The 19,784-nt window shown below is 47.1% G+C and overlaps 2 protein-coding genes across 3 annotated transcripts in view; both read right to left on the reverse strand.

The window, feature by feature from the left end:
* The window catches only part of LOC135393961 (MOB kinase activator-like 2), a 63,145-nt gene that overhangs the window by 38,053 nt on the left and 5,308 nt on the right, over positions 1-19,784 (reverse strand). The gene's annotated exons all lie outside the window — the stretch shown is intronic.
* Positions 17,929-19,552, reverse strand: LOC135393960 (uncharacterized). The gene is made up of 2 exons (XM_064624341.1): positions 18,801-19,552; positions 17,929-18,473 (listed from the first exon to the last, which is right to left on the reverse strand). The coding sequence occupies exons 1-2, from the start codon at positions 19,236-19,238 to the stop codon at positions 18,078-18,080; spliced, it is 834 nt and encodes a 277-aa protein (XP_064480411.1). The 5' UTR covers positions 19,239-19,552; the 3' UTR covers positions 17,929-18,077.

The following is a 19,784-nucleotide window of genomic DNA, read 5'->3' on the forward strand; positions in this document are numbered from 1 at the left end:
TCATCGACCGTATGTGGTCGATGAAGATAGGCATGGTAACGGAACTGACACTTTGTCATCTTTGCGTGAAGGGCAAAGCGATGTACTTGGGAACGTACACGTTTGCTTCGGGATTTGCACTCGCTATAGGAGGGAAGCCATTCGAAGAAGACACATATAGGAGACTGCCAATATAGTGCGTGCATCACCATATACGCTTCGTTTCGTGGTTATCGATGGAAACAGACAGTATCATGCATATACTCGAACACCTGTAGCCCGGATTCTCGTTCGGTTTACAAGTAATACTCATTAGAGTCGTAGTAATAGTAGTAGTAGTGGTGGTGGTACGAAACTCGATCCGGACGGGGGGACGCCACGTGCTCAGGGAGAGCCAATAGGAGTCTTGTATTGCGATCTGGAGGATTGGACAAGTCGCCGACAACAATATTGCCGCCCACACCCTAAAAAACGAAGAGCAGGTCGTCGTTGAGATAGTCCCCCTCTCCGGCGAAAGATTAGTAGGCGGATTTGTGACGTCACCTCCCGCACCTGTGACATCGGAGCTCAACGCCGGGCCGTGTCCAACTTTTTGTCACCTACGACAAGGTACAATAATTTTTTTTTGTGCCGAACACTCTGGCACGCAGTGCATACACTACTCGTGATGCAATGAACCAGATTCACTAAGGTGTCGCAACCACTTTAAGAACTGCAGGTGATGAAGAGGCACCACCGTTCGGAGATAGGAGGGTGTATGCTCAAACCTCCCATGCACTCCCCATCCCCCTTTGCTGGTGTCTTTTCATCGTCCGCCATTCTGTAACTCGATTCGTGTCATACGTGTGATATCCCTGAACGGACTTTCACTTCTGTGCTCTAGTTTGTTTTCCACGATTCCACGATGTTCTGAGACTGAAGCATACCACAATACCACAATGAGACGAACACGACACAAGCCTCGGTAACATCTCATTACGGCCGAAAGTCCCATTATTGCCGAAAATCCTTTAATCTCCAAGCGTCTCATTACGACCAAAGGTAGTCTCATTTCGACCACTGGTGATGAACGGCACCTAATCATTTTTGGGACTTGAAGGAGCAAAGAGGTGACATTTAACATAGTTCGAAATCCTTCCTCGTCTGTCAAGCTGTCCACCAGGAGTCACCACGCAAAATATTTTCGCTCTGCGGTGCGTTATAGCTGCGCAATCGAATTTACAAAAGAGAGAGAGAAACTGTGGGAGAAAGCAACCGCGGACGGCCGACACGATGCTCCCGTGACGTGGAGAGGGCTCCGTGCCTTGTTTCTTGTTTATTTTCTTCGCAACGCACGCGCCGCTGGTCACGTGAGGGCGAGTAGCATACGTCACGACGTCCTCTCGGTCTGCGATGCGCTCTTTTCACGAGGAGAAGGAATTTTTTTCAAAGGTGTGCGGAACAGAGCCCCCGCGCTCGCTCTGTAGGTCAACTACGTTCATCGTTCTTTCGCAGGAACTCATTTTATTCGTTGGAGAACACTCTGCACAGAAAAACGGAAAACACCTTCGGGGGCACCTCAGTGCTCCTTCAAAGGGGACATTGCGGGGGGGAATCTCACTGGGCACCGCAAACGATTTCCTGCGATGATTAGATACCCAAACCGCGCCGCCGTACCGCTATTATTGAGAAGTTGAGAGGAAGGAAACCTCAAATTGCGGACTCCTTCGCACGAACGATGCAACTGACAATCCCGTTTCCTTTTATATCGATCTCAAGGTAACGGCATCTCCCATATAACGAGGAGAACATTTTTTTTTTTTTGCACTTTAGCGTACCCTTCAACTAAACTAAACGACGGAACCATCTTATGGGCTGTGCATCTTCAACCGCCGAGTGGCCCGTTTTATGGCTTATTTACACTCACGAACCATTAAGCAGTCGAACATCATCACCACCACCACACTTCCCGCGCTGAAAAGCCCGCATACACGCACCGTATACACATATACCCTAATTGAGCAAAAGTGCCGTAAGAGCACGACTCTCAATTAAAGCCCATCATAGCTGTATCGCGCTAATGCGTTCCGCCGATCATTTCCTTTTTCTTTCAAACGCTTCTCGCGCGCGTATTTATTTTTACCGCCTCGTTCCGCGGCACGTAGAGGTTTCACCGGCTGTGTGGCTCGACCCAGTAGCCACACGTATCCCTGCAGGGAGGCGCTCGGGAAAGACCAAAACACGGGCGGCGTGGTACTGCATAACGGCCAAACACCGCTCTCCTTCTCTGCTCGAACGTGACTGTCTATTTTTACGTTCGGAAGGCGCGATCGGGTCGCAACGACAGCAACCATCGCCCGGCCACTTTTCTCACTGCCGGGTCACGTGACGCTCGACCTCGCCCCTGTTTATCTTTTTAAACAGTGGCTTTTCTTTTTCACCCAGCGGTGGGCAAACAATGGTACCGGAAAGAAAAAAAAAAGAAAGAAACAGGGTTCTGGTGCTCGACCGGAGACAAAAGGACAGTGAGAACGGGTTCCGGTTCTCCGGCGACGAGAGCCGGGAAAAAACGGTTTCTCCACAGCGAAAGTGGGTCACAGAGATCAAGTTATGTCGGGCGGCATCTTCAGTTCCTGTCTTTTTTTGCTTCTTCTTCTTTGTACCTGGACGTGTCCTGCCGCCGCTTCTTGTCCGGGAAGATTAGCATCACGTGATTTGTGTGTACCGGTCTCCTTTGCGCGGAGAGAGAATAGATCCGTGCTGCAGGAAGTGTGATGAATGCACGGTTCCGTCTGACAGGCTGTTGCTAGTATGCGCCTCTTTTTCTTTTTCTTTTTTCTCTCCTCCGGCTTTCTCGGCAGGAAGAGGGGATTCTGGAACAAGATTTCCGCGTGGCTCCATGCAGAAAGTATGAAAAGCGTCGTGAACCGCGTAATCTACCGATATAAGGATGTTGTGGCACCTTCTAATCTGATCTATTATGTGGGGGCACGACTCGCGAGACACGATGAAGCAGTAAAACGCGCGCGCGCACACACAGACACACTCAAGAACACGTCCGTGCACCCGCATGAAATGCGACAGCTCTAGGTGACACAACGGTTCCCGTTCGCGTGTGCCAGTGTCAATGTTGACAACGAAGAACACCCTTGCGACACTTCACACTTCTCTTTTTTTTTAATTCAATGTTAGCGCCACGCAGCAACTGTGGCTATGAACGGCGTACAGACGTAGACAGATGGAGAGAGGACAGCATGAAGGAGTGGAGGAACACTGGGGACTTAGTATGCGTCCTGGGGCGACTTCAGGGGGAACTATGCCGACATTCGTCTGGGTCATCCTAACTACACTATGCCATGGGAGCTGGCTACGTTTTTCTTACTTTTTTAAATGTCTACCCCCTCCTACCAATTAGTACTTTCCTTCCCTCTTCAGTATATGTTTCCTCTCGCTGATTGGACATTCCGGGAGAGTGTGTCTGCACTTTCGCAACTCCACCGTCTGCCCACACGGACCTTCATCTTATTTTCCGTTGCCCGCTGGTATAACGGAAAATGGTGGCGCGAGACTCTTGTGAGAGTGCTTCATATTTCCATGCGTTTAAAGTAGACGGACGCACACAGTGCATGGGAGCGTTGCGTAGGCTCAGCGCACCAGTCTCGTTGTCCGCTCGTTAGCGTAAATGTGCTAGCGATATCTTTATAATATGATTTATATCAAAAGCAAATCCCCGCGTAATAATTATGCGCGTAGCCCAGCGGGTTCTCCATCGAATGAACGTCAGAATTAGTTTGGTCATAGCGTTCATCTCAGTCGACGTCACGTTGTAGCATTTTACACCGCGAAGGTTCATAATTCAAAGTCGTTTCAGCAATAAGAAATATAAAAAGTACAATAATACAGGAACTAGTCTATACCAAATTGCAGCCCTCAAATATTCCCCTGACTTTTCCAGGTTTTCACTGGCTATTTTAAGCGAATTCCCTGACTAAAACAAAAGGAAACTTGGTTCCTGCCATCTACGTTTTGATACCAGATCCCTCATAAAACGGATCATTTATTCAGTATTGGTGAGGCTGTCCTAATTTTCTGCTTCTGAGCTTGTCGCATATTGGCGAAATGCTATTCGCGACAACGTTGCTACGGCGTGGCTGCTCAACCACTGTTCAGCACTCGTCTGCGATTTTTCCTTCACTTCATCTGTTTTTGGCAAATTTCTTGACAATCCACCCGACTAGACTCTACACCCGACCTTTCCGGTGGTCTCGAAACACCCTGACAATTCCCGGTTTTCAACCGTTGGTATAGGAACGCTGGTATACAGACTCGGAGAAGGAGGACAGTAATGAAAGTATGGTTTGGGGAGAGTTAAGAGGGGGAACGAGTAGGTGATAGGAGTCAGTAGGCCTACTGGGACGACTTCATCGAGAGCTGCGTCGACACATGTCCGGAAAATACGCCGGAAAACAAAGGGGAAACCTCGGACAAGACTGCCCCAAAGGAGCACAATATCTTGGCTCAATGTCGACTAGATATCGGCAGTACTAGTCCAATAATGGACCAGTATTACCAGTACACACGCAATATTGGACCAGTATATGACGCGCCATAATACCATTTCGTGCAAGCGACGTCACGGTCAGCAGATCCACATACAGCAGAAAAACGCGCTACACACAGAGTTACGAAATCGCGTATACATTAATCGTTCGCTCCACTTTCCTTCCGCGTTGGAATAGCAGTACCCGTAATACCCATTTTGGACTTGAGGAGTGTGTGCTTCCTACACAAAGGGTGCATTTTTCCGTGACTCCGGCAGCACCGAAAGAGTGGAGAGGAGAACGAAAACGCGTAATCCGTTAAAAAAAAAAATATATATATAGGAAGGTGACGTGCGCCTATTCCTGTATGAAAGCACGAACCGTCTTCACGAAGAATCAATCGGAGCCACTTAGACGGAGCAGCGCTCCACTTTCGATTTCCGGGTACGACAACGTACGGCTATCGACATTTCTTTTTAAACTACAGTCTCTCTAATTCCTTTCTTATCGTTGCTTTCTTTTCGTCAGCTGTTTGGGCGGACAAGGCTGGCGTCCAGCGCCCTCAATTCTCAACAGTTTTAAAACGCATTGACAGGCGGGTACGCGGGCAATGAATTGGTCCCTGAGACAATCGGGCCTTAACGAAAAAGACAGCGTTTTTCTCGTGCCTCGCCTTCTGTTGGAAGGGTAATTTTTCTCGCTCTCCGTGACTCGACACTATTTCTACTGTCATCAAGCAGGAAGCTGCACATATAACTACTTTTTTTTTTTTTTCGATTCGGTATTAGCAGAATGAAGCGACTGCAGCAATGACAAGTGTACAGACAGACAGAGGGAGAGAGGATAGCCGGAAGTAGTGGGAGACAGGGGGCTAGTATGTGCCGTGGGCCAACTTCAGGGGAAACTGTGAGGACATCTTTGTGGGAAAACCTCAGACAGCATATGCACAGCTGGTGACACGATTCGAGCTCAGCACATCCCAGTCTTTAGTGTATACAGCCTTGGAGCTACAACAAAGCGGAAAATATTTGGATACATCGGTCCGTATAAGATACCCATGGCGTCGTGTTCAACCTAACCTAAGCATGGCACGTTTGGGCCCCGCCCGATAGGCGTGTTCCTATTGGCTGGAGTAGAATTTCTCTGGCGGAGTAACTCTGTCAGGCTTAACGGACTACATTTAGCGTCTTTCTTAGGTTGAACACAGTGGATTCATACCTTGAGTTTGAAGAGGATTAAGAAGATAGCACAACTAGACAAACTATGAGTTCGTGTAATTATGTTCTCCTCAAACTCAAGGTATGAGTCATCGGCAGAGTTATCACTTGTGCACATATAAAGCCCGATAAGGTTCCTGCTCGAAATGATATCGCCGATACGTACGTCATGCCGGTGGGACTGTTTCGGCTATGGTCGATATAACATTCTCCATTCATCAGATGTGAGAATGTCGTTTATCGGGAGCAGTCTGATGCTATCGTCAAAGAACCGATAGCACTGCTTAGTCAAGGAAGGGGGAAAAAAAAATTGGACACCGAGACGAAACAGACAGACTCTTGCATTCTTCACATACTCAGTTTCTCTCACATCCACTATAGCTTCAATACAGGCAGCACAAAGCAGCAAGCTTTACGCAAGCACGCAGCGAAATGAATACCATAGATGAGGCTGTCGGATTCAGACCCAAGAATCCGATGTCAGCCACAGCAAAGGATAGCGTGATTAGCGTATCCCGGAATTTTTATCAGTTTCAGAAGGTCGGAAGATATTCACGATAACGGTTTCGAAAAAAAGAATAAAGTTAACCTCCCCATTCATTTGAATCGGCTGACATCACGTTGCTCGGCTTTAATTGATCGGCGGTAGCTCGGCTTTGACAGCTTCATTCGTCGTATCTTTTTCGTAGATAGCTTCTGATAAAAAGCTAATCGCGCTCTTTCTTTGAAAAGGCTGGCATGTCGCATCACATTTCTGAGATAGGATTGGACAGCGTTTATTTTTGTCAATCTTTTTGTCGTATCTGACCTGTAAAAAAAAAAAAAAAAAGGAACAAAAAACATCGAGTGCGTACACGCAATCCATACATCAGCGACAGACGTACGTAATCTTTCTCGATTAGTCATTAGCGACCTTCATAATAGCAGGCGTCAATCTTTCCAGGTGTCATCCTTCTGATTCGTAGCCTGTCATTCGGTATCGGCTGAACAGTCATCGATGAGTGAAGGGGAAATGACGAGAGGTCTGCGAACGCTGTTTGTGATCTCTCCACTTGTGTCGCGTTATCAGTCACGATGCGATACGTAGTGTCCTCCCAATGTTAGCTTAGCTGTCATACTCTGCCTACTCGATGTCGATGCACTGCCAATATCGAGAGGAAAAAAAAAATATGTGGTGGCAGCGGACATCGGAGGAGCTCTTAGTTTACTCGTGATAAGAAAAGGCAAACGACATGTCCCTTCCGCACATATTGCAGCCGTTACCCTGCAACAATATATGGCTCCTGCCAGGTGAGAAACTTATGACGTTGAGTCATCGCGCAAGATAATTCAACCAAACTCGCGGCCAATTATTTATGATTCAATTTTATAGGCAGCGCTTCAGCTGCCGTTGATGTCACTGTTAGTAGCTTACGGTCAAACAATTTAAGCTACCAATTCGAGATTGCCAAAACGTGCCGATTACGTTTTACCGTATCTAAAAACACAGACCCCAATCACTTTCACCACGGTTTCATACCCTTGCGACGTCCGCCAAAGTGCGGTATATAGCCAGACTTGCACGTATCTTGAGTACCCCTACTCACAAAATACTGCATTCTAAATACGTCTGTTAGTATTTCAGTATCTTACCGCGTACTTCTAGCGAAAGGTACTTGTACTCTATTTAAAGTAGTTCGTAAGCCACGTAACACCTTGATGGATGAGTCTATATACTGTCCGGGCGAGGGCGATGATATCTCTGCTTGCCCAATGCAATAACATCGATATAAAAAGCAGCGAGCATGGTGGAATGCAAAAGATCCGCGCGGAAGATATGAAAGGGAAGGTACACACGATGATGGGAGAGGATGAGGAGAAGTAAAATGGCAACGCCCTAAGTGGAGGATATGATGACGATAATGATGACTACAACGGTGGAACTAGACAAGTTCAGAAAATCCCAGTGCTCTTTGCGCACGCATTGCATCCTGGGCGCTTGCTGAGAGATTTCAGGAAAAAAGATCCAAAGGGAAAAAAGATCCATAGGGAAAGAAGATCCACTAGTGGATCTTCTTTCCCGTCGTTTGTCGACCCGTGTAGGATTCGACACACAAGTTCTGTGATAGTAGTGACTGTCGCCCTCGTCCAGCGGTCTTCGTGGAAATATCGGGCCAAACTTCATACAAATTGACAATATGATACAATGGTCCACTTATTAACCACGCGCTTCCTCGCTTGGATTCCCTTTCCCTACTGATCTTTTTGCCGTATGGATCTTCTTTCTCGTTTGGATCTTCTTTCCCTATGGATGTTTCTTCCGTATGGATCTTCTTTCCCTATGGATCTTTTTTCCCTCTGTCATGTGACCCCGATGGATCTTTTTTCCCGATGGATCTTTTTTACCGTTGGATCTTTCTTCCACAAGCGTTGCTGATAAGGGGCAACGAAGAATAATCATTCACATTTTGCTTTCGCTAACGTTGACACGGCGTGGACAATGGACCGGTATAGGGGAGAAATCGGCAGTGATGGCCACTAACTACTTCTACAGTAGTTTAACTATAACTACTAACTACTTTGCGATGGAGTAGTTTAACTAGTAGTTCAACTACTTTTCAGAGGAGGTAGTTAAAACTACTTCTCTAACTACTGCAATGTACTTTAACTACATCTATAACTACTTAACGTTGTCCATCAACACCAATCCCATTCTATAGTGTTCTTGGACACCTAAATATGAATCACATGAAATACACATGCACGGCACAATTGCTCTGCACCTCCGTTCTCATCAAACAAGTAGCTCAGGGTAAAAATCGGAAGCACAATCGTGCCGCAAAGCTAGCGGAAAAATCGGAAGTAGTTGGCGCATGCAGTAACCTAACTACTGTAGTTAACTACTCGAAATAGTAGTTTAACTAGTAGTTGCCACTATATTTCTGCAGGTAGTTGATAACTACTTTTTAACTACAATCAGGTAGTTTAACTACTGGCCATCACTGGAAATCGGAACAGTTTGGAGGCCCACCCGTTTCTTTCGTATTAGTAAATTCCCACAGTTCAAAGCGGCGCTAAGCACTCTGGGATTTTCTGAACTCGTCTATTGGAAAGAGGTCTCCGTCAACAGACAGCAAGTATACATGTAGAGTCGTCACTGACCCCTTTCGCTCCACGTTCAAGGATCCGTAGAGCCAAGTGCGACATACGCTACAAAACTGAACAACAGTGTCGCCACAGTCGCCCGCTGTGTTTAAAGCTCACTAGGGACACTCAGGGGCTTCTGGAAGGTGGCCCAGCGGCCCGCCCTTGAGTGGAGGGAACTCTGCAAGGGAAGGAGCACTCCTCAAAGCGCACTATATCTATAGGCTCTAGGGGTCCCTCAAGGTGGAAAGGGTATTCGACTCGTAAGTTCACACGAAGTTACGCCGTACCTTTCGTGCTGTGTAGGGGAGGAATTCACGTGTCTGGGGCCGAATTACAGTGAACCCTCGTTAATATGACCCCCGATAATCTGACATACGCGCTTTACGACCATACTCATGGGAAACAACGGAGTGAAACCTCTGCAAATCCCCCCGTTAATATGACAATTCCGCATTATGACCAAAGTTTACGGGAACGACCATGGTCATAATAACGAGGGTTCACTGTAACACATTGCTTTACCTTCTGCTGTGGTAGAAGTTGATATGAAACGTTCCCTATAGTTTTTTGCGCTGCGACATTTCACTTGGACACATATGATTTTGTGATTTTTAAAACGTAAAAATATCCATTCTTCAACACTCGAAAATCCAAATAACTCAAAAGAAAAGATGTAGGCAGCTGTCAGGTTCATATGCGATGAACCCTCCGACAACAATTACATTTGCCTTTATCGTACTTTCTGAACTGCACTGCACGACTCTTCGAGCTCTCTTCCATAGTTTTCTTTTTGTTTCTACGTTCAGTGCATGCGACTTTTTACTGACATCGAACTTGTCATTTAGTGTTGTTCTGCGATACATTTTCTGAAAACACTACATGCAACTTATGTATCACAAGCACGGACGTTTGCGAGCCTGTTTCGGAGTATTGCTCAATACTGGTACTTTCGCAGCGGAATTAAAAAATAATAATTAAATTGACCAAAAATGAAACAAACAAGAGTAAACGTGTCCCACCAAGCGAGCGCCATCGCAACAGCAAAAAAAAAAAAAAAAAAAAGAAAGAGTACTCGTCGAAAAGTCTCGAAACGTCCTTGCCGATATCACCCACTTTGCGATACAACGGAGAACAAAGAAAGATGAAGCAGCAAATAACGCGGCATAAATAACGCGGCACGAACAGTATAAATAGCATAAATAGGAATCGGCACGCGAACCTGTAACGCGCACGCTCATATGCTCACATCACGACAGTCTCTCATCTCACTATGGTGAGGCTAAGAGACTACACATACCATTTTGTCCCTATATGGGGCATAGTATAACTGGAGCCCACACCTACACCCGGCCCTATTGATCATCAGCGGCGGCCGCTATGAAATCCCCCCCTCCCCGTTTTAAGAGGACATATCACATACGTCTCAACTCAAAAATGAACTTTTTTCTGCGATAGATGGCGCCACAAGTCGGAGGAGTGAGGAGGGCCCTCACTCCTCCGACTTTGTAAGAAGTCCATCGCGTCTCTGATTGGAGGACACGACAAGCCCACGTGACAGGCGGAGACCTATGAGCTGGGTTGTGTTTCCTTTATTTTTAGATTTTCTCCTTTCCCCGATTTGCTTTTGCGCGGTGGATTTCGTTGTCTCGCGTTTGCTGTTTACGTTTTACTGGCATTTCTCGAACATGCCGTGTGACTGTCGCGTACCGCCGTTACCATCTCGCTTTCTCGTGGATGAAGATTGCTCTGATCGGTAGCAGCGGGCTAAAGCTTTTCACCCGATACGCAGAGACTGTCCGTGGAGGTGTCTATTCGTGATATAGTAATCGTAGTTTTCAGTTTTCGTGGTGTCACAGGATCACGTGTCCCTGAGAGTATCGGGGGACTCCAGTTGAGCTGAATAGCGATTTTTGTCAGAGGCAGCAGTATCCAGAAAGGACGCGGGGTTGTCGACGGTCATATGACACTGCAACATCCCGTTGCAAAACATCCCTGCTTTTCTTGCCAGTGACACTTACGCTGTTGAACCATGACGTTCGTTGCTGTCGATTGGTGTCGTGAAAGCGCTCCCATTATTTCATAGTAGAACTCAAGGCCGGTGCGCTCGCACAGGACTGCTAGCAAATTTCGATAGGGTTTCGCACTCCCCTTTAGAGCATTGCGCGGGCCTTGTCGGGCCGGGCTTTACGTTTTTCGCACGTGCCCGTGCCAGGTTCGGATTCGACAACACATGGTGCGGCATGTACGTCAACAGACTTCATGAGACTCGACAGCTGAATGTTTGTGTCGGGTCTCGGTTCTTCTTCTACATAGGGGTTAGGAGATGTCAGCCAGATGGCTACGGCTTGCTACTCAAAATTCCACACACATGCACTCACACACGTTGGGGCCCACAGGCGTGGTGGGCGCGTTTGAACAGCAGAAGGAGCGTCCTTCAACAAAGCCAGAGAGGAGCAACCGCGTACACACGACACCGCTCTCTCCGTGAAGCAGAGTGAGACGCTGATCAAGAGGAAAGCCGAAGTGCGGAGTTTTCAGGCGTAGTGCAGGCAGGGTTCTGCACGACACGCTCTATCCTGCGGTGCGGATCCCGGTTTGGAGTTTCCCGCGGGTAGCGGGTCGGTTGCGGGTGATATTATTGACACCCGCGCGGGTAGCGAGACTGTTGCGGGCAGCGTTTTTGGCACAAGCACTGCTGGCGGGTCGGCCACGAACAAGCAACGGCTACAGCAACAACAACGAAGAGAAAAGATCATACCAAATAATAAGTAAACAAAGGCGCCGCAGCCCCTGCTGGTCGGGTCCGGTTGGGTGTGGATTTCATTTTCTGGTAGAGCGCGGGTGGCGGGTCTTGTCAGAGGATTTAGGGGTCGGGTATGGATTTCACCCTCAAATAATGGGTTGCACGTCATACGGTCCAAGTGCCCATTTCGTCGAACTACCAAGTGTCCGTCTGGCTTACGCGAACATTTGGGAAAACAAAATGCGTGATAGCGCTTTTCTATAGAAACGGCTGTCTTGTCCCCCGTCCCGAGTTTCTTCAGCTATCAAACAAACCAAACAGTGCACGTATGCACAGGTCATGCGCATTTTGGCACTGTAGTTGCCTCTTGAGAAGGGGTAGAGCACTGCATGGGCCGGATTTTTAGGCCCGTGCCCTGCCCATACACCAATATTTCTATACTGAGGCCCTATCCAAACCCACCTCTGCTCTAAGTGTTCCCCACGCTCGCAGCGGGCCCGATGGCCAGTCCCATTTGTCCATTCCAATTTTCTTTCTGTGTTCTCGGGAAGGATAGCTCCATAACATACCCGAAAATCGTGCCAAAATTTTGGCGGCGATTTTGAGTAAATGGCCGCCGGATTTGGCCAATTTCGTGATACAGTGTGCGTGCAGACGGCAGGTATCGATTTGTTACTTCCTTCACTGTATTGTTGTTACTTTTTTATGGGGTTTAATGCTAGCCGGGCCTTCCTCAACCACGATAAAAATTTCATAATTCCAAGATAAAGCAACCTGTCTTTCAGTCTGTTCAGGCTGACGTGTTGAATTGTTTGTCTGAATATTCGATATTTCGGACGCGACTGTTTATCATAGTGTAGTTTGCATCAATTGCGGACTATCCGATTCAAAAATAAAAGAAAGTGTTTATTTCCGCGGCAATCGAACTATGATTTCATTTTCACCGTCAGAGATCGCAGGCGAATTTCCATCCTTTCCGCGGTGCATATACAGTTCATAAAAGGAAGCTTTTGACCGCTCGATAAATAATTTGTTGTTTTTAGTGTTTAAACATATGATCGTCCCACTACAGCGAAGGATTCTTAGGAATACATGCAGAATGCTCATGACAAATAAATCCGGGTTTGGGTAGCGTGCCGCGAAATCTTGTGGCAAACGTCCCCACCCTCACGGTCATCCCACTATATTTGGTTTTGCTGGTCCATAAGGCCCTAAACCAATGTGCAAAACACCACAAACGCATTTGATTTTATTTATATTTTTGCATGCGATGGGTTTGTTGTGTGGGCCCCGTCACATAACATCCGCGTCTGCACGAGCGGGCTGCCAAAGGCTTGGTGGTCGCGTCGACCTCAGCGAGCAGACGACCAGACAGCTGTGGAGAGGAGGACTACGCAACGGCGCCAACTGCGTCTCGCGCACGCCACAGACGCACGCATGGTTCTCCCGGTTCTCCCTTGCAGCTTCTTCGGAGATCAACTGACTTTGCAGTTCGCCGCACAACGCATTGTGATCCCAGAGAAACGTAAGCGATGAAAGGCGCGTTGGTTGGCAGTAGCCAGCTGAAGTTTATGACGCGCGACAGGCTGTTCGTAGACTCTGACGTGGAAATCGTCACTTTTAGCTATCCCGGAGCTACAGCGGCCCGTCTGAGAGAAAAAATCCATCGACTGCACCTAGCAGTAGACTGGATCGTCATGTATATCGGTGGCAACGATATCCAGGATGGGAAGAGTGCCGCAGCTGTTTTGCGGGAAGTCTCAGTAAGTACAGATTGCAACGATTTCAATCTCTGTGCTGCTAAAACCCATTTCCTCTGACACGCCAGGGAAGATTCATTTCCATGAATGGTCTTCTTTCACAGGATACCGTTGAGGTGGCGAAAGGCTACGCGGAGCATATATTCCTGTATAAGCTGATGCCACAGACAAGGCGGCCTGAACTTTCTGGCACAATTCAGGGATATAACGCGATGCTGCGCACGATTCCAGCTGTCCGTGCCGGTGACGCTACGGTGTTGAGCATTGACGTGAGTAGTCGCTTCTCGAACGCTAACTCTGGAACTTCCTGGTGGTCATGGCAGGTATTTTATAATGCTCGTTAATTTTGGAAAAACAGTGCGACAAAAAGTAACTGGGGCTACCTTTGTGGTGCTTGAATTACAAACAGTTGATGGTCTTGATGCGGTACCTGTTTGTAATTCAAGTATCACAAAGCTAGTTTCCAGTTGCTTTTTATCGCGCAATTTTTCCGAAAATAAAATGCGTACGAAGTACTGGCACATGCCTACCAGGAATTCCGGTTTATTTGTATTGCTGTCTTTGTGAAGTGCTGTTTGCAAAAACATTCCGTATATATGTTCAAATATCTTCAGGAACAAGGAGGTGAAAGAGGGGATGCTTTCACGGGATGGCTATCACATTTCGACGGGACGGGGGTTATCGTGCCTAGCAGGCATCCTCCGCACAGCCCTCGTGAAACGCTACGGACCATGGCTGAAAGCACCGGGTCCGCGTCGTGGCATCGTACTCAAGCCAATGGAGTCGTGTGAAGAGTGTCGTGCTAAGGGACACCCCACGAGTGCATGCAGGCCTGTGCGCTCACCGTGGTGAACGCTCACCATTTTAGCCGCCATGTCATGACGACACGGAACGATGTTACCACTGTTACCTGCTGTATTATAACAACCACGTCATCTGATCCCCAATCCTATGCTCACTTCTGTCAGCAGCAGCAACGTAGTCAAAGCTTTTTCTAACCTGTTCCTCCTGCCATCGCATACTTTGTCCCATGATTAGTGTACAAATGGCCCACATCATACACAAGACCTGCCCAATAAAATTTTGTAAACAACTATCATCATTCCGATGGAAATTTTGTAATGGCTTCATGCCGTCTGCCAGCTTCCGGCTGGGCTGTCTGCTCGTTACCCTAGGCACCCTGAGACCAGTAGTTTCCTTAGAAGTTGGTCCAGGGCACATATGCCCCCCTCCCCGTGATATTTCCTGGAGCAGAAACTCTAAACACAGCGAGGTGGTGCATGATAATGCGTGTGAAATTTGAAATTGAAAGACTACTGCATTGCTTGCCACTATGAGTGCGAGTCACTGATGCCCACTGTAGCCTGAATGAGATGGCTGGGTATTTTCCTACGGGTGCAACTCGTGCAATATATTTTGGTTAATAAAATATATTATGCTTCATAGCAAGCTTTTCAAGAGAAAAAATGTATTTCTCCTCAAATTCGTATTGTGGTCCGTACAGATGTGTTTGCAGTGTTCCCCCGGTCTCAAGTTTTTCTTCAGATGAAATCTGGTCAAGGTGACCAATAGCCATTGTTAGTAACCACTGGTTCACAGATTACTGCAAGCAGAAAATCCTAGACAGCCAGCACCCGAAAGATTAAAAAGAAATCAGTAGCACGTGTTCACTATTGGTAGATTGGAGATATTTTATTGAAGAACGCAGCATGTATACATCGTCACGTTTTCTGCATTACTTATGCGTATCAGCTCATGCTTGTAGCCTCAGAATGTTCATTCGTGGATACAGTATCCAACAGCACATTTCATCATTGGCGATGTGGCATACACACATAATGAAGTACCATACAGTCCGCTGCATGTAGGCGCACTTTGACATGAAGGTCTCACACATACGGCATCAACATATAGCATCCTGGTGGACAGAGCCAGGTTCATAATATGGGAATAGTAAAAACTTGGAACGTGTTACTCAGCAACGAGTTTCCTTTTTGAGCAATGAAGTAGCAACTGATAGTTGCTTTTGCCATGCTTGTCAGTTGGCAGCTAAAGCCTCAGAGTGTGTGTTTATGGAAAAAAAATGTCCAACAGGGCACCATTCATCATTGGCCACATAATGCTGAACCAGGTACAACACTGGCAAGGGCAGGTGCTTCATAATCAGGGAGAGAGTAGGAAATTTTCAAATGACAGGTAAAGACAGTAACACTTAGGAAGTTTGACCTTTGGGCGTCTGGCCATCATATTTGCAGTAGTACTGGATACCTGAATCTGAAAATACAATTTTCATATGTTGAAATGACACCCAAGTAAAGGCAAGATGGCAAGAGGACGTAACGCAGAGCGACATGTTGGGATGTTGCTCGTGCTCAACAATGCGGGGAACTGGCGACAGTTGGGAGACAGCTCTGCACAATGATACTTACCGACCTTGTCAAAATATCAAAATGGATTCATACTCAGGATGTCGACATCTGAACAGGCTGGTGGAGCTTCAAAAGTGCTAGGAATACCATTCATGTTTCTTTCCACAATTTTCATACACTCAAGCCAAGGTAGAATACCATGATGGCCTCACACATATAGCATCAACGTGTGGACGTGTTTCAACCATGCCTGGGAAGAACGACGGTTTGGGGACAGCTTTGCTATATCTTCATACACTCAAGCCAAGGCAGAATACCATGATGGCCTCACACATATAGCATCAACGTGTGGACGTGTTTCAACCATGCCTGGGAAGAACGACGGTTTGGGGACAGCTTTGCTATATCTTCATACACTCAAGCCAAGGTAGAATACCATGATGGCCTCACACATATAGCATCAACGTGTGGACGTGTTTCAACAATGCCGGGGAAGACGGTTCTACGGTTGGGAGATTGTGCACCATTCTCATACTTAGATCCTCACGTGCTGATGGCTGGATTCAGATTTCACACTCTTACGCCATGTTTAAAATATGACAAGCATCGCACGACTAGTCTGTGGATTTATACATAGAAATATATTAATATAAATATTTAGGAAAATTGAAAAATATGCACAGATATGCACAGTAAAAATGGAAAAAGGTAACTTAAATATGAAACACAAACGTGAAGATATGCAGCCTGAGCCAAAGTCGAAGACATGTATATGGAAAAACATTCAGTAAATTATGAAGCAAAATGGATGAATATGCATTAAAACACTTGGCAAAGGTGGAGCCGCACAAACTAAATGACACGTAAATCCACAGTCTAGCCATAATTACAGAACAGCGGCAGGTGAGTTATCTTTACCAGTCTTCCGTCTCTTTCTGGATGAATCGCCCTGATTGGAAGTTGTTTTGGCGGCATCACAGAGCGAGGCAACCTGATGGTCACTCTTCTTGTTATCTCTGAGCTGCAGCCCACGGGACTGACGAGGGTCAACCAACTCCGGTAGAAGGCTATGCGAGTAGAACAGTTGAAGGTGGCCAATCATTTTGCTCCAGAAGCCATCATTTCTCTCGATCTTCTGGACAAAAATTTCCTCGCCAGAATATACCACAAAAAGACAAAACTGACGTCGAGTGATGTGGAGCTGTCCCTGCACCTGATAGTGGTAGTCATGGTTTTCCTTCAACGAAATATTACCAGAGTTATCAATAGTGCAAAAGGTGATTTTTTTTGCCCGCACTCCCTCCACAGGGGTAAGGGGCCGAGCCGAATAAGGGCACTTCACTTCCACGACAGTGTCATCACCGACAAGCCCATCAGGTGTTGCAGCAAGGTATGCAAACTCCTGATCAACAACAAGGCCGCATGGTGAAACAGTCACCCCTAACTCATCCTGCAGCTTAGCAATTGCAATGGGCTCAGTGTCGCGACCATATCGGAGAGCCTCAGTGTCAAAATGACCATAGAGCAAGGAACGAACAGTACTTGCACTGCTCGTTGCATCTCGCATCTTGCATACCTTGCCAAAATTAGAAGCGGTGAGTCGCTTTCGCCTCTCCTGCATCCACAAAGTTCTCCCTTCTTGACCTCGAGTATCAGCCTCGAGCTGCTCTGCATCTGGTTGGGAGAGCACAAGGGAATCCTTGTACGCCGCAGCAGCTTCAACATAGTCATCGTGGTTCATGTCTGGAGCATCCACTATGGAACCATAGTGGTTGTCGCTGGAAGCACGCTTGCAAGGCGCACCTTCAAGTGAACGCTTACAGCGAGCAGCCCCAGAACTCCGATGCCTTATGCAAGCAGCACGAACAGCTGCTTTACGCTTCAGCATAATTTTTGCATACTTCCCAGGGCTGGTGTTGTACACTGCCTTATGTAGAGCACGATGGTACTGCTTAGAGTTGAAAGACACGACAGCTCCTGAAGCCCGCATTCCGAATGATCCCCTCTGGGAAAAGTTTATTCTTTTACCGCCAGAAAACTTTGCAACGAGAGAATTGAAATGTTCTGCAGCATTATTGTTAACGTCAAGGATCAAGCTGCTACCATTGTTTGCCAAACGACTCATCGCTACAAGGATTTCATTGAAAAGTCCGCATTTCCTGAGCTCTGGGACGTGATTGACTTCCCCTTCTTTTGGACCACTGCAAAAGTAACCCGCACATTTTGCGTGGTCGCCGAACACATGGAGTGGCCCATTACGGATATCAGCCACCAGGTTCCGAATCTGATCTTGTTTGCTGAACTCGGCCTGCTCTTTGCGATAGTGAATAGCCCTAGCAACTCCAACTCTTAGTCGAACAGCATTATCCAGAAGTAGCTTCTTCAACGATGGGGGTTGTTCTCTTTGCCAAAGCAACATCTCGAAGACGACTTACATAGTTTCGAAGAAGGTGGTTGCGACATTCTACCTTCTGAACTACCTGATGCTGGTACGGTGCAGCTTCAAGAATTGACTTGTATGTGCTCGAATCACCGTCAGCGATCAACTGCAAGTACTTTACCCCGTGCAACTCAATGCTGCGCCTGAAGCCTTCAACGACGATATCCTTCTCCATACTGGTAGAGCTGCTGTCCCAGTTCTTGAAGCACAGATGCTTTTTTGGGCTCGACCCTGCCTTGGAACTTGCGCACAGTGTACAAAATTTGTTCCGGACGCCTAGGAACAGTACTTTCTTTGTGCGGTACCCAACAATTACAGCCTGCAAAAACGAAAAAATGTCAGGATTGTATTCCACAAAACTCTACCCCCAATGACAATGTTTCGAGGAATTATGCATTTGTACGCGTATCATACGAATTAATGCCACAGGATGTATACCACTCTAGAAAGTGTGTTTACCAAAAGACAGCAGTGCCACTAATAGCACCAGAGGGGTCAACTTTTTCCTCCAAATAAATGCTCATAGTGTTCTTTCCACAAATGGTGGGCACAGACTTCCTGTATATCCCGTCTGCCAAGCGGTGTGCAAGATAAATCCTCCTTTTTCGGGCACCTTTATTAAGTGTAGATAAAAATTTTTACTTACCAAGCCAGAAAGAGCGTCGTACTTGTTCTTGTATGAACGTTTGCACCAAGCACCATCGGCAACGACCGTAATTATAGGAAAACCGTCAGCATCGACGTCCCCAGCCTCCCTAGCTAACCGAGCTTCCTCAATGCCTGCTTTTCTTATTTCTTCCCAAGCTGTTTCGTCGATTCCTTTAGCAGCAATATCCTGATACTTACTGTACGTGCTACCAGCCATGCCGGGTATGTCCAGAGCACCTAGGAGCTCGCGAAGGCCTGAGAAACCAGAACCTATAGACACGATACCGTTCACTGCTGAGGAATTGACGTCCATGCGTTGTTGAACAAGTTGATCAACTGGTGCCTCTGTTGTGACTACATCTTTCCTCAGACACATCCTGCACTTCAAACTGAAAGAGCTACACAGACCTCGCCGATGTTCTGATACAATTTCCATGTCAGCCAGGCCGCAACCAAACGGACTATGTACCGACAAACTTTGCAAAGACGAGAAGAAGTGATCAATCTCCACTATACGCCGACCATTCACACTGCTTGTGCGCTGACTCTGTGTCTGGTGAACATTGCCAGTATCGAAAGATGAAGATCGACTGGGTGTAACAGCGGCAGTGATTGGAACGGGACTTGCTCTGGAACCGGCAAGCTCGTCACAACCTGAACTGCAGGGGACTACATTATCTACCTCAGCTGAATCAGCAAATGACGAATTTGAAGGACGAATTTCGCTTGTGCTCGAAGCGAAACAAGCATTCCGACCGGCATCAGTTACAGTTTGAGGAACAACACTACCACCAAAGGTTGAGCCTACAAGGGTATCTGCGCGATGTGGAGTCGTCGAAGTGCAACGATCACTGGGAACAGCACGGCTGGAGCATCCTGCATTACCAAAATCTCTCAAATCCGCAGGCTCCGTCACATGCCTGCCTCTACCACGTAAATTCGCAAAGTCCTTCTTCTTACGTTTCCGTTGTCCGTAGACGTG

Source organism: Ornithodoros turicata, chromosome 5 (genome assembly GCF_037126465.1).
Source record: "Ornithodoros turicata isolate Travis chromosome 5, ASM3712646v1, whole genome shotgun sequence".
Lineage (NCBI taxonomy): Eukaryota > Metazoa > Arthropoda > Arachnida > Ixodida > Argasidae > Ornithodoros > Ornithodoros turicata.